General features: G+C 40.4%; 1 protein-coding gene across 7 annotated transcripts in view; it reads left to right on the forward strand.

Annotated features, from left to right (window-relative positions):
* ANKRD42 (ankyrin repeat domain 42) overlaps positions 1-13,398 on the forward strand; it is a 98,983-nt gene that overhangs the window by 8,154 nt on the left and 77,431 nt on the right. For 6 of the 7 annotated variants that reach the window (XM_079787313.1, XM_079787316.1, XM_079787312.1 and 3 more), the window contains exons 3-5: positions 2,702-2,809; positions 6,735-6,854; positions 10,841-10,976. In XM_079787313.1, coding sequence (XP_079643439.1) covers positions 2,702-2,809; positions 6,735-6,854; positions 10,841-10,976 — 364 coding nt within the window. The remainder of the gene's footprint in view (positions 1-2,701; positions 2,810-6,734; positions 6,855-10,840; positions 10,977-13,398) is intronic. The other variant, XM_079787315.1, reaches the window with a different exon arrangement.

Raw genomic sequence — 13,398 nt, forward strand, 5'->3', positions numbered from 1 at the left:
GTTGGCTTTCTTGGATTGTTCTGAGGAGCAGAATTGTTTTTGACAATGTGTCTGGGCATGGAGTTTTATGTGTTCAGCTCCTAATAAAGTCAATCCCTCCAGCATAGCAGTGGAGCTGTCCACCTAGTAGATCTCTGCACCATGCAGCGGGGTAGGCGAAGCTATAGTCTCAGTCTCCTGTACTTACTGAGATTCAGTAGATTTTTCTCATATATATGCTTCTCATTTTATTATATGCCTTTGGTCAATTTCCAGTCTTTAAATTGTTGTTTTTGACAACATTGTCTAGTTTTATCATTGTTTCTCAGGGAGGATTTGCCAAACTCCTTATTTATCCATTTCTGAATTCCTGCTTATTTGTGCATTGCTTTTTGATAAGGGTGAACATGTACTCTAATGGAGAGCAGATATTAATTTCATTAAATGGTGCTGGCATAATTGAACATTCTTATGTAAAAAGAACAAACCTTGACTCATACCTGGCACCATATAGAAAAATGTACTCAAAACAGATTATAGGCAAATTTGAAACTTAACCTTATAAAACTTCTAGAAGAAAGCATAGGGAAAAAATCTCTGCAAATCATGTATCTGAATTTGTAACCAGAATAAGAGACTCACAACTCAGTAGAGAGAAAAGAAAAAAAAAACAAACAATAATAAAACGGCCCCCGAAACGGTTTGGCTCAGTGGATAGAGCGTTGGCCTGCGGACTGAAGGGTCCCAGGTTCGATTCCGGTCAAGGGCATGTACCTTGGTTGTAGGCACATCCCCAGTAGGAGGTGTGCAGGAGGCAGCTGATCGATGTTTCTAACTCTCTATCCCTCTCCCTTCCTCTCTGTAAAAAATCAATAAAATATATATTAAAAAAATGGCAAATAACTTCAATAGACACTTACTCAAAGATAATATGGATGGCAATTGAACACATGAAAAGATATTCATCATCATTAGGCATTAGGGAAATACAAGTTAAAACCACAAAAGATGCCACTACACACATATTAGAATGACCAAAAAAACAACCCCTTACAGATAACTCAAGAAATGATGATATAAAGTATTGGCAAGGATATGTAATAACTAGAACTCTCATACATTGCTGGTAGAAGTATAACATGATACAGCCACTTTGGAAAACAGTTTGGCAGTATCTTATAAAGTTGAATATACTTATTTGTGTTCTAGCAATCTCACTTCTACATAGTATTTACCTAGAACAATTAAACCTGTACATGAATGTTTATAATGTTTTATTCCAATATCTTAAACAGTGTTAGTACATAGTAGTATACACACAAATATTTGTTGAATAAATGAATTATTTACAGTTATTATTAGTGAAGTTGAACTTTTAAAAAAATATATTACTGGCCACTAATCTCTGTGACAGGCAAATGATACCTAATGGTAAGCTTTCAACAAATGATAGGGCTGTGATTCCAATGATAGTCAATTTTTTAAAAAAGAAACTTCTTGAAGGTAGAGTCTATAAACGTGAACATATAATGACAGTAATACTATATGTGGCACAGACCTCTAATTACTTTATTATAATGAGCTTTAGGGTAATTTTTACAAATCTTAAATGAAGATGCATTTGATTCCCACCACCCCCCTTTTTATATAAACCTACTAGAAGCCCGGTGCATGAAAATTCATGCACTGGAGGGAGGGGGGTCCCTCAGCCCGGCCCGCCCCCTCTCACAGTCCGGGAGCCCTCAAGGGTGGGAGGTGACCCGGCAATCAAGGGAAGGCGACACTCCCATCACACCTCTGCTGCTGCCACTGCTGGCAGTGCAAGCCTCAGCCGGCCCTGGTTACCTGAGACTCAGGTGGCCCTGGGCAGCTTGGCAGCCAACAGCCAAGGCTTGCCTGCACCTCGGGCGTCAGCTGGGCAGCCAACATCCGAGGCTTGCCTGTGCCTTGGGCTGGCCCTGGGTGGCTGAGGGGCTGAGGGGACTGGGAGACTCCAGAGATAGGCACGCAGAGTGGCTGGACCTGCCTGGGGGTGGGTCTGGATGTGCTGTGTGCCTGACACCCTAGTGGGGCTGAGGGGACTGGGCGCCGCAATCTTGTGGCTGTGGGTACCGCCATCTTTGAGGGCATGGCAGTCAATTAGCATATTCCCTCCTTATTGGCTATGGGCGCCATCTTTGTGAGCACATGACGGTCGATTAGCATATTCCCTCTTTATTAGATAGGATTTTTAGAGAATATCATCAGAATAACAAAGTTTGCCTTAATACAGAAGTTTCTTGACCCATTCAAAATCTATGGAAAAAAACACAACAAACCAAAAAATAAAATCTATGGCAGAGGTTGCAAACTAGTAGCCCTTAAGTGAATTTGGCTCACACGTATGTTTTTTGTTTGGCTTGTACAGTACTGGTCAAACATAAGATTTGGATCAGCATTTTAGTCACAGCAACAACTGGCTGGAATTGAGTGGCATCTGCACCTTATTGATAAGGAATGGCATCTCCAGTTTGTCACAGTTCCTACTGCTATTGTTTACCCAACAGTAAGGTCTGATATTGGTATGCTGTCATCGTGCTTGTGCTTAGACCTGGCTCCCTCATTCATTTATGGTATTTCTCAGGTTGCAGTATTTCTTGATGACAGACTAAATTTAAAAGATATAAAAATGTTTAAAACATATATCTTATCACTTATTAACATGGTTGTTTTCTTAACTTAGTGTCTTCATTGGCTCCTCTGGCACGGAGCTGATATTACACAAGCAACTATAAGAGGCTGGACAGCAGCTCACATAGCTGCAATCAGGGGTCAAGATGCTTGTATGCAGGTAATAATAATTTTGTTTACTTTTAAAAAATTCAGTAAGTTTACTTTAGCATAGTTCTGTTAAGCTGTTGCTTTTATTCTAATAATTTTATCCTATAGATTTACTTTTAAATAAGAACTTATTGGACCTAACCATTTTGGCTCAGTGGATAGAGTGTTGGCTTGCGGACTGAAGGGTCCCAGGTTCGATTCCTGTCAAGGGCATGTACTTTGGTTGCGGGCACATCCCCAGTAGGATTCCATGTCTTAGATATTTTGGTATCAACTATCCATTTAAGCAAATGATATATGAGAAGAGACCCTTTTATCTTCAAAGTAGTTGATTATCTGCCTTGATTGTTTTAAGGGATATCACATTCATGCACAGATTACCTCATTTATAGTTTTCCATGCCTAAAATTCCTTATTTAATGTGTTTCCTAGCCAGAATAGCACATTAATATGTGACAGGATCTAATTTATTAGAGTAGCTTGATTTAATCAGTGTACAATAGACTAGAATTTGGAGAAATACAAAATCACATAAGTAAACAGTCCCTGCCTATAAGAAACCTGAGATTCAGTTTGGAGTGACAGGAGCTCTGCTCAGTGCATTACAAAGCAATACAAGGCACATTTTATGATTAAGGTTTTAATAAAAAGTACAGATGAGAAGAATTATAGAACTTAGCTGGAGATAGAGAAAGTATAACTGGAGGAAATACAATTTCAGCTAAGCCTAAAGGAATGGGTTGATTTTAAAGAGGTAAGTAGTAAAGAAGCATTATTGATAGGGAATATGTCAGGAGCAAATAAAAATAATGATGATCATTTATTGAACATTTTTAATGTGTCAAATCAGTCTCCCATGCATCACCTCATTTAATACAACAGTCTTATGAGTTCCACTCTTTATAGATCAGGAAAAGATTCAGAGAGTTAAGTACCTTGCTAAATAAGTGATAAAGCAAGGATTTGAACCTATACTTTGTCCTCTTAATCTCTATGCTGTAATTCTATGTGAAGTCCCTGAATTGGAAAAATGAGATGTGTTCAGGGGATGTACTATAACATAAGTTTGACTGAGTGTAGATGGTTTGTTCTGTGAACTGTTACAAAGTTTGGATAAGCTAGTTTGTAAAATGAGAAGTAGAATAGAGATTTTACTTTCATTTATATAGGAAAGAGGTTTTATGCACATACAATATCCTCCTATACAATAAAGAGGTAATATGCAAATTGACCCTCATTGCCCTCACAAGATGGCTGCCTACAACCAGGCCGGCAGGGGGGTTAGTGAGGGATGACCAAACGACTAAACAAGCAGGCTGCATGGGGCGACCAGGCCGGCAGAGGGTCTAATGAGGGACGACCAAACGACTGAACAGCAGGCTGCGTAGGGTGACCAAGCCGGCAGCTGGGGGGAAGTTGGGGGCAACTAGGCCAGAAGGGGGCGTGGTTGGGGTTGACCAGGCCAGCAGGGGGGGTGCAGTTAGGGGTGACCAGGCCAATGGGGGGGGTGCAGTTGGGGGTGACTAGGCTGGCGGGGGGGGGCAGTTAGGGGCGACTAGGCCAGCAGAAGGGGGCAGTTGGAGGCAACAAGGCCAGCAGGGGTGGCAGTAAGGGGTGACCAGGCCGGCGTGGGGGGCAGTGAGAAGTGACCAGGCTGGCTGGGAGGGGGCAATTAGGGGTGACCAGACCGGCAGGGGGGCATTTAGGGGTGACCAGACCCACACGCAGAGGCAGTGAGGGGCGATCAGGCCAGTGCGGGGGGGGGAGGGCAGTTAGGGGCAACCAGGCAGGCAGGCAGGTGAGTGATTAGGAGCCAGTGGTCTAAGATTGTGAGAGGGATGCCTGGGATTGGGCCTAAACTGGCAGTCGGACATCCCCCAAAGGGTCCCGGATTGGAAAGCGTGCAGGCTGGGCTGAGGGGACTCCCCCCCCCCCCCCCCGCCCCATGCACGAATTTTGTACTGGGCTGAGGGCCCCCCTCCCCCATGCACGAATTTTGTGTGTGTGTGTGTGTGTGTGTGTGTGTGTGTGTGTGTGTGTGTGTATGTATGTGTATACACACACACACATGTACAAATGCACATGGAAATATGTACAAATGCACATGGAATGATGTAATGAAAGCAATATTTCAAGAAATTGTTCTTGTGAAATGTATTCAGGATTACCCAGGATGAAGAGTAAAATACACACCAGCAAGAAGGAGGCAAGAAGACCAATTAGAGATTTTTGATGTACTCATTAACTATACAGAATGAAATTAGGTGGTGGCAGTGGGAAAGAAAATGATTCAAGACATCTTCCAAAGCAGTCACTGACACAGTATAGTGAGAAGTTAAAGTTTTGAGTCAGAATTACAGCTAATTATGAAACTATAGATAGGGATATCTGAAAGGCTGGGAGATTTGAGAGGAAAGAGGTTGAGTTTAATTTGGCACATTTCGAGTTTAAGGTGCCAAAGATTTGAGGAATAATAAATTATAGAGAAAAATTCTTCAAGTGTTGAAGAATGTTACTAGTAGGCATGGGAGGAAGCAGAGAAAAGAGTAAGGAATTTGGAGGAGGAAGTCTGAGAGGTAGAGCCAGGATCCATTAGGGCTGTGCAAGTGAGGGAAGAAGTTTAAGAATTAGGCAGAGTATCAGTTACAGGATAAAACTAAGGGGAATAAAGCTTAAGGAAATGCCACTGAACTTAAGAGCTCACTGTAGAGTGAGGCTGGCTGTATTTGTCTGCAATGGTGGGGGTGACACTCATTTTGCAAGTGGATTTGGAGTTGAGATATTAATTTGAGAAGTAGGAAGTGAAAATGGTAACTTTAGGAGTTATCAGGTTCCAATAAAGCTTTACTTGATACTTTCCTTCTAAGCAATAGTTTAAGCCATTCCCTTTGCCGTGATTGTCCTTCTTTTCCTCAAAGTGACCTCTTCCTTCTCAGAGCTGGTGTGATGCCTTTTTTGTACTATACTGTTTAGTGCTTGCTTATCAAGGACAGCTTTGTATAGTTGATTATCTTTGTCTCTCCATAAGCCCTAATTCCCAATGTTAATAAGTCTTTATATTCTTTGTAGTGACTTTTAAAATATAGGAAGCACTCAATATATGGTTTGTGATGATTATTAACTAATTTGTTAATGTGAATCAGGCAAAATCATGGAGGTTATTCTTTCTAAAACTCTTTTTTTAAAATACATTTTTATTGATTTCAGAGAGGGAGAGAGAGATAGAAACATCAATGATGAGAGTGAATCATTGATGGGCTGCTTCCTGCATGCCCCCTATTGGGGATCGAGTCCACAACCCAGGCATGTGCCCTTGACTGGAATTGAACCTGGGAACCTTCAGTCCATAAGCCCAACGCTCTATTCACTGAGCCAAACCAGCTAGGACACTAATAATTTTTTAAAGCAATTACTCTGTATATTACATAAGGATATGTACTTGTATATGATGTAACCCATATACAGAAACTGGGCCAATTGTAAATTCAGATAAAATCTTCTCAGATGTAGTTAGACGTTTGATTTGGAGCTTAGAACTAGTTACTTTAATAATGAAATCCTTTTATTCTACCCAAAACCAAGTTAATAAAAGATTCTGTTTTGAAATAGAAATTTAAATTTCAGTTTTATTAGATTAACATTAAAGTATTTAACTTAGTGGTTATGAATCAGTGCTCATGAAAATTGTGCTTTATAAATTGTATGTCCATGCTCAAATCAGATTGTGAAATCAGGTATTATAAATATGTCCTGGGCAGTGTTAAAAAGGATCCCAAACATTTTCTTTGGATTAGCTAAGAACTTCTCACACGTTGCCTGTGGCACATATATAAGAACATAGCAATTTAGCTAGGTTAATAAATTGCTTGCCTTTAAATAATCTGCAACTACATTTGTGATTTAACATAAACTCATTACTATTTCTCTATTTTTAGGCTCTTATAATCAATGGAGCAAATTTGGCAACTAAAGATGATCGTGGTTGCACTCCTTTACATCTTGCTGCAACACATGGACATTCTTTCACTTTACAAATAATGCTCCGGAGTGGAGTGGTGAGGGATTCCTGTTAGTATGTGAGGATGTATAACCATATAAATGAAATAGCATTTGGTAGCCCAGTTATCTCTTCCTGACTTTTTAAATATCCTTTATGACTTTAGGGAAGTAATTTGATCTCTCTCTTTAGTTTTTCCATCTTCAGGAATAGGAGTGATAATTTAGATAAATCTTCATAAAACCCCAAAACACCCAGTTAGTAGTATAAACTATTTCAGAGGCTATGGGGTTCTTCATATCAGCTCAGAGTTTAACTGGGAAGATTCTGAAGCTTCTAAACATATGTTAACCAATGATTGTAAGTCTTTCTGAATTTCTGTGTATAACTCTTATTTCATACTACTGGCCTGGTGCACAGATTCGTGCACATTGAAAGGAAATTAATTAGAAGAAATATTTTAATATCGCTATTTGCCCTTTCTCTATAATAGAAGTGTCAAAGATGAAAGAAAATTGGTAAAATATATATAAAAATACATTAATAAATACATTAATAAATTGATTACTAAATAAATAATAACAACATTATATAACAACAACAAAGACATGATATAAAAACAACAAAAATGATATAAAAGCAACATTGATACAAACAATGACTGAAAAATTGACTAAACTTATTCTAATACCTCCCTGTAAACCACATTAAGAGTAAAAACACTTTCAGAGTGCTTGACTAATTTCCCTTGTGATGAAGTATTTACAACTTTAATGTCACACACTCTTTGAACTTGAGAGAAAGCAACATATAACTGACCGTGTCTGAAAACGGGTTCAGGTAGGAATATTCCTACTCTGTCTAGAGTTTGTCCTTGTGATTTATTAATAGTCATCGCAAATGCTGGCATTACAGGAAACTGTCCTTGAATTAATTTAAATGGGAGGCCAGTGTCAGACGGGGACAAATATCGTGCATGCGTGAGTCAACGTTTATTTTTAAATTGCCAGTGTGCGTTATATATACCAGCTGGTCAGTCAGCCAGTTGGCCAGTTGGACGGACGGACGGTTGGTCACTTAGCCTTTTTAGTATTATAACCTATATATAACCTATATAAAAGGCTAATATGCTAAGTGTTCGTCCTGGTAATGACGTCACATAGCAACGCCCGCTTCCTCTCCCTAGTGACGACTCCTTACAGTTTCTTCAGCCCAGGAATATGACTTGCTTTGTAGCCAGGTGGAAACATTTTATACTTTAACAAAATGACTGTGAAGCGTTTTCCCTTGCCTCATCTCATTTGACCTTCACAGAAGTCCTGGAGTAGGTAAATAGGAGACTCGGTGCCATCCCATTGTTTTTTTTTCTTTATTGATTAAGGTATTACATATGTGTCCTTATCTCCCATTGCCCCCCCCCCCCCCGCCTCTCCACTCATGCCCTATTTTATTTTTATTAGCTGCAAAATGGAGATTTAGAAAGCTTAGAAACTTGACCCAACTGAAAAGAAGTAAGAAATGGTGGACCTTGAAAATGACTTCAGATTTTCTCACTGCACAGAATATAGTCAAACACTATATTCAAACACTGCTGCAGTTAAATATTTTACCCTTTGTTCTCATTGCATGATCTACAATAATAATCTGCTTCATGTTGATATTTACTGCTGTGTTGCTAACAATTACCTGAAAGAGAAGTTGGGGTGCTTCACTGGGTTGGAAAAAGCTTAGCTAAATTAGAAAGCAGGTTTAATTAAGCAAGTTTATCTATATATATATATAAAGAGTCAGAGTCCGTAACGTCCAATATGACCAAACGGACAACCAAACACTGGAAGTCAGTCCTGCAGGCACGGCGATCCAGCACTGACTGCCGAGGGGGCTGTAGATCAGTCCCAGAGAGAGGTCCAGAGAGAGAAGCAGGGTCTGATCTGCAAGCCTCTGTGGCAGCTGTTGATCAGCCGTTGCCTCTCTTTCTCTCCAGGCCTCGCCAGCAGCTGCAGGGGCTGCTGATCAAGCCTGGAGATAGGCCTGGAGACGCTGACTGGCGTAGAAACCGACCAATCAGAACCAAATCTGGGTGAACTGTGAGGAGCCAATGGCTGTCTAGGTGGCGGAGCTTTTGACGCTGACTGGCATAGAAACTGACCAATCAGAACCTAATCTGGGTGAACTGTGAAAGCAGAACCTAAGGTGGGGCTGAGGAGGGGTTTTTAAGGGCAACAGCTATTTGGTGTAAGGTGTAAGAAAGCGGTTCAATTTTTTAATGACCATTTGGCAGTATAGTGCATATGGCTGGCTATCAGTCCAGATATAGGGTTTATGTATTTTTTTCTGCCAAGAGCATCTCCTCCCGTTGAAAAAGGCTCCCCCCCATTTAAGCAATCCCTAACTTCCCTCCCTCACCAGCAGCTGCGGGGGCTGCTGATCAGCCCCACCTCTCTGATCAGGCCTGGAGATAGGCCTGGAGAGAGAAGCAGGGTCTGATCCTATATAATCTATCTATACTAATAAAAGGGTAACATGCTAATTAGACTGGGTCGACCGGCCATCTTCTGATGTCCTACTTCCTTCCAGGCAAAGCCATGGTGGTGGGGGCCAAGGCAGAGGCGATCAGGCCAGCAAGGGAGGGCAGTTGGGGGTGAGATCAGGTCAGCAAGGGAGGGAAGTTGGCGGCTAGATCAGGATGGCAGGGGAGGGCTGTTGGGGGCGAGATCAGCCTGGCAGGGGAGGGCATTTGGGGATGAGATCAGGCCTGCAGGGGAGGGCAGTTGGGGGCAAGATCAGGTTGGCAGGGGAGGGCAGTTAAGGGCAAGATCAGGACAGCAGGGGAGGGCAGTTGGGGGCGAGATCAGGCGGCAGGGGAGGGTCATTGGGGGCGAGATCAGGCCAGCAGGACAGGGCAGTTAGGGGCGATCAGGCAGGCAGGCAGAGGGGGTAGGGGCAATCAGGCAGGCAGGCAGAGGCAGTTAGGGGTGATCAGGCAGGCAGGCAGGTGAGCAGTTAGGAGCCAGCAGTCCAAGATTGTGAGAGGGATGTCTGACTGCTGGCCTGGAAGTTGGACATCCTCCAAGGGGTCCCCAATTGGAGAGGGTCCCCCCCATGCACGAATTTTGACCCAGAACTGACTGCTGAGGGGGCTGCAGATCAGGCCCAGAAAGAGGCTCCGAGAAGCAGGGTCTGATCTGCAGCTCCCGTGGCAGTCAGTGCTGGGTCGGCACCTGTATATGTATAAAAGGCTAAGTTAACTTGCACATGCACAATACATATAAAGCTTTCACCAGTGCCAATTGCACTCATGTGTTTCGATCTGTCATTGTCTGTCATGAATTTGGTTGATACTTCTATTATAGAGAAAGGGCGAATAGCGATATTAAAATATTTCTTCTAATTAATTTCCTTTCAATGTGCATGAATTCGTGCACTGGGCCACTAGTAATTTATAAAGTGATTTATAGCTCCATAAATTTCACTTATTATATCTGTTTTTAATATTACCCAATGGTTGTAAAAATTAACTTCTGGTAAGAAAATAACTACCTATACTGAAGATATTATTGTAAGAATTAGTGTTTCTATAGAGAAAAAGTAAAAAAAAATCTTAGTATTTTTTCATTAACTCTTTCTTTTTTGTTTGTAGTTTGCTTTTATTAATCCTCATTCGAGGATATATATTTTTTTCCTAGTGATTTTTAGAGAGAATGGAAAGGAGGAGGAGAGACAGAGAGAGAAACACTGATATGAGAGAGACACATGATTGGTTGTCTATTTTATAAAATTTCATTAGTATGTTATTAGCTTGTGTGCTCAAATCGGTGGTTTCAGTACATTTTTTAATATTTAGTGTTTGCCTTATAGTTTTAAGAATAGCCTCCAGTTTGTGTGTTCAAATCAGTGGTTTCAGTACATTTTTCTTTTATATTTAGTGTTTGCCTTATAGTTTTAAGAACAACCTCCAGTTCTTAATTGTTGAGTTAAACTGCTACACTAGTGTTTCCCCTACAAAATGGAAAGAAACTTAGTCCTTGTGAATGTTACCTCTAGGATCCCAGCATAACTGATGTGAGAGAATGGAAACCTGTACATTATGCATCTTTTCATGGACGACTTGGCTGTTTGCAACTTCTAGTTAAATGGGGATGTGGCATAGAAGATGTGGACTACAATGGAAACCTTCCAGGTATCCAAAAAGCAAATATTTTGGATTTTCATTAATGTAAGCTTCTAAAATGTTGATCATGTTTTAAGTTAAACTGTCATCATGCTAATAGTCCCTCACAAAATGTAAGTAGTAAATATGTTAACATGAACATTTTTTAAATCTTATATTACTCCTATATTGTGTGCCTGTCATGTGACCGATTTCTTTTTCTGGAACTATATCAGCAAAAGAGAAATTGGCAAAATTAAACTTGGCTTTTCTCTTCTAGCTAGTTGTTTCCTTTGTCTACTGTCTAGAGTTATTATATTTTTAGCTTTATGCATCTCTGTTCCACAGACTACTTTATTTTTTATTTTTAAATATATTTTATTGATTTTTTACAGAGAGGAAGGGAAAGGGATAGAGAGTTAGAAACATCGATGAGAGTGAAACGTTGATCAGCTGCCTCCTGCACTCCCCCTACTGGGGATGTGCCCACAACCAAGGTACATGCCCTTGACTGGAATCGAACCTGGGACCTTTCAGTCCGCAGGCCGACGCTCTATCCACTGAGCCAAACCAGTTAGGCTATTTTTTTAATGTGTTTATTGATTTTTAGAGAGAGAAAGGAAGGGAGAGAGAAAGAGAAACATCGATTTGTTATTCCACTTATTTATGCAGTCATTGGTTGCTTCTTTATGTACTCTGACCTGAGGTTGACCCCACAACCTTGGCATATTGGGACGATGCTCTAACCAACTGAGCTACCCGGCCAGGGTCCCGACAGACTACTTTTTAAAAAGTATAAATAGTGGACACTAGTGTATGTGAGTTAATTTGCTAACTGCAGTTGTCCAGCCTGGAATCAACTGGCCAGTTGAGATCTATACTCTAAAAACTGTGTCTTCTTTTTTTTAAAAACTATATTTTTATTGATTTCAGAGAGGAAGGGAGAGGGAGAGAGAGAGATAGAAACATCAGTGATGAGAGAGAATCATTGATTGGCTGCCTCCTGCACGCCCCCTACTGGGGATCGAGCCAGCAACCAGGCATGTGCCCTTGATGGGAATCAAACCCAGGATCCTTCAGTCCGCAGGCCGGTGCTCTATCCACTGAGCCAAACCAGCTAGGGCACTGTGTCTTCTTCTAAGAGCTGCTGTAGAAATTCATAAGAGGGGTAGGTTACAGTGAGATTGGAGTGAGAGTTACTAAAATGATACTTGAATTATGTCTTAAAGGAATTTTTAGCAAACAAATGAAGGGGAAATCTATGCAGAATTATATGAACAGGTTTGATTCAATCTCTTTGCTGCTTAAAATCCCCTAGTTCCCTGTGGAGCTCTGATTCCTTACCGTGGCATGCTGGGTCTTCATTATTTGGCTCTTACCTATCTACCTCCCTGGCCTCATCTCCACCCCTTTACACTGCTATCTGTAATCATTTTGCTTCTTTCTTAAAAAAAATTTTTTTTGATTTCAGAGAGAGAAAGGGAAGGGAGAGAGAGGGAGAAACATCCATGATGAGATAGAATTATTGCTCGATTGCCTCCTGCACACCTCGTACTACTGATCAAGCCCACAACCTGGGCATGTGCCCTGACCAGGAATTGAACCATGACCTCCTGGTTCATAGGTCGACACTCAACCATTGATCCACACTGATCGGGCTGAAGTATATCCTTTAATGTTCATTTAGTGAAGGTCTGATGTATAAAATTTTTCATTTTTTGTGTATCTGTAAATGATTATTTTGCTCTCATTCTTTTTAAAAATAATTTTTGAATAAAGTTTTAAAAATAAATTTATTTGTGTATATGGTGTAACAGTCCAGTTTCATTTTTTGCATGTATATGTCCAGTTTTCCCAACAACATTTATTGAAGAGATTGTCCTTTTACCCTTGTATATTCTTGTCTTCTTTGTTATAGATTAATTGACCACATATGTATGGGTTTATTTGTCTCTTCTGTTCTGTTGATCTTTGTCTTTTTTGTGCCAGTACTATACTGTTTTGATTTCTATGGCTTTGTAGTATAGTTTGATATCAAGGAGCATGATACCTCCAACTTTGTTCTTTCTCAAGATTGCTTGGGTTATTCGAGGTCTTTTGTGGTTTCATATAAATTTTAGGATTATTTGTTTTAGATCTGTGAAAAATGCCATTGGTATTTTGATAGGGATTGCATTGAGTTTATAGATTACTTTGGGTAATATAGATAATTTAATGGTATTAACCTTTCCATTCCCTGTCCCATGGTATTTATTTGTGTTGTCTTCAGTTTCCTTCATCAAAGTCTTAACAGTTTTCAGAATACAGGTCTTTTACCTTCCTGGTTAAATTTATTCCTAGGTATTTTATTCCATTTGATGCAATTGTAAGTGGGATTGTTTTCTTAATTTCTCTTTCTGATAGTTTGTTATTAGTTGATTAAAGTCTTAAATATAAGACCTAATACCTAGTA

Source organism: Cnephaeus nilssonii (genome assembly GCF_951640355.1).
Source record: "Cnephaeus nilssonii genome assembly, chromosome: 13".
In the NCBI taxonomy this organism is placed as follows: domain Eukaryota; kingdom Metazoa; phylum Chordata; class Mammalia; order Chiroptera; family Vespertilionidae; genus Cnephaeus; species Cnephaeus nilssonii.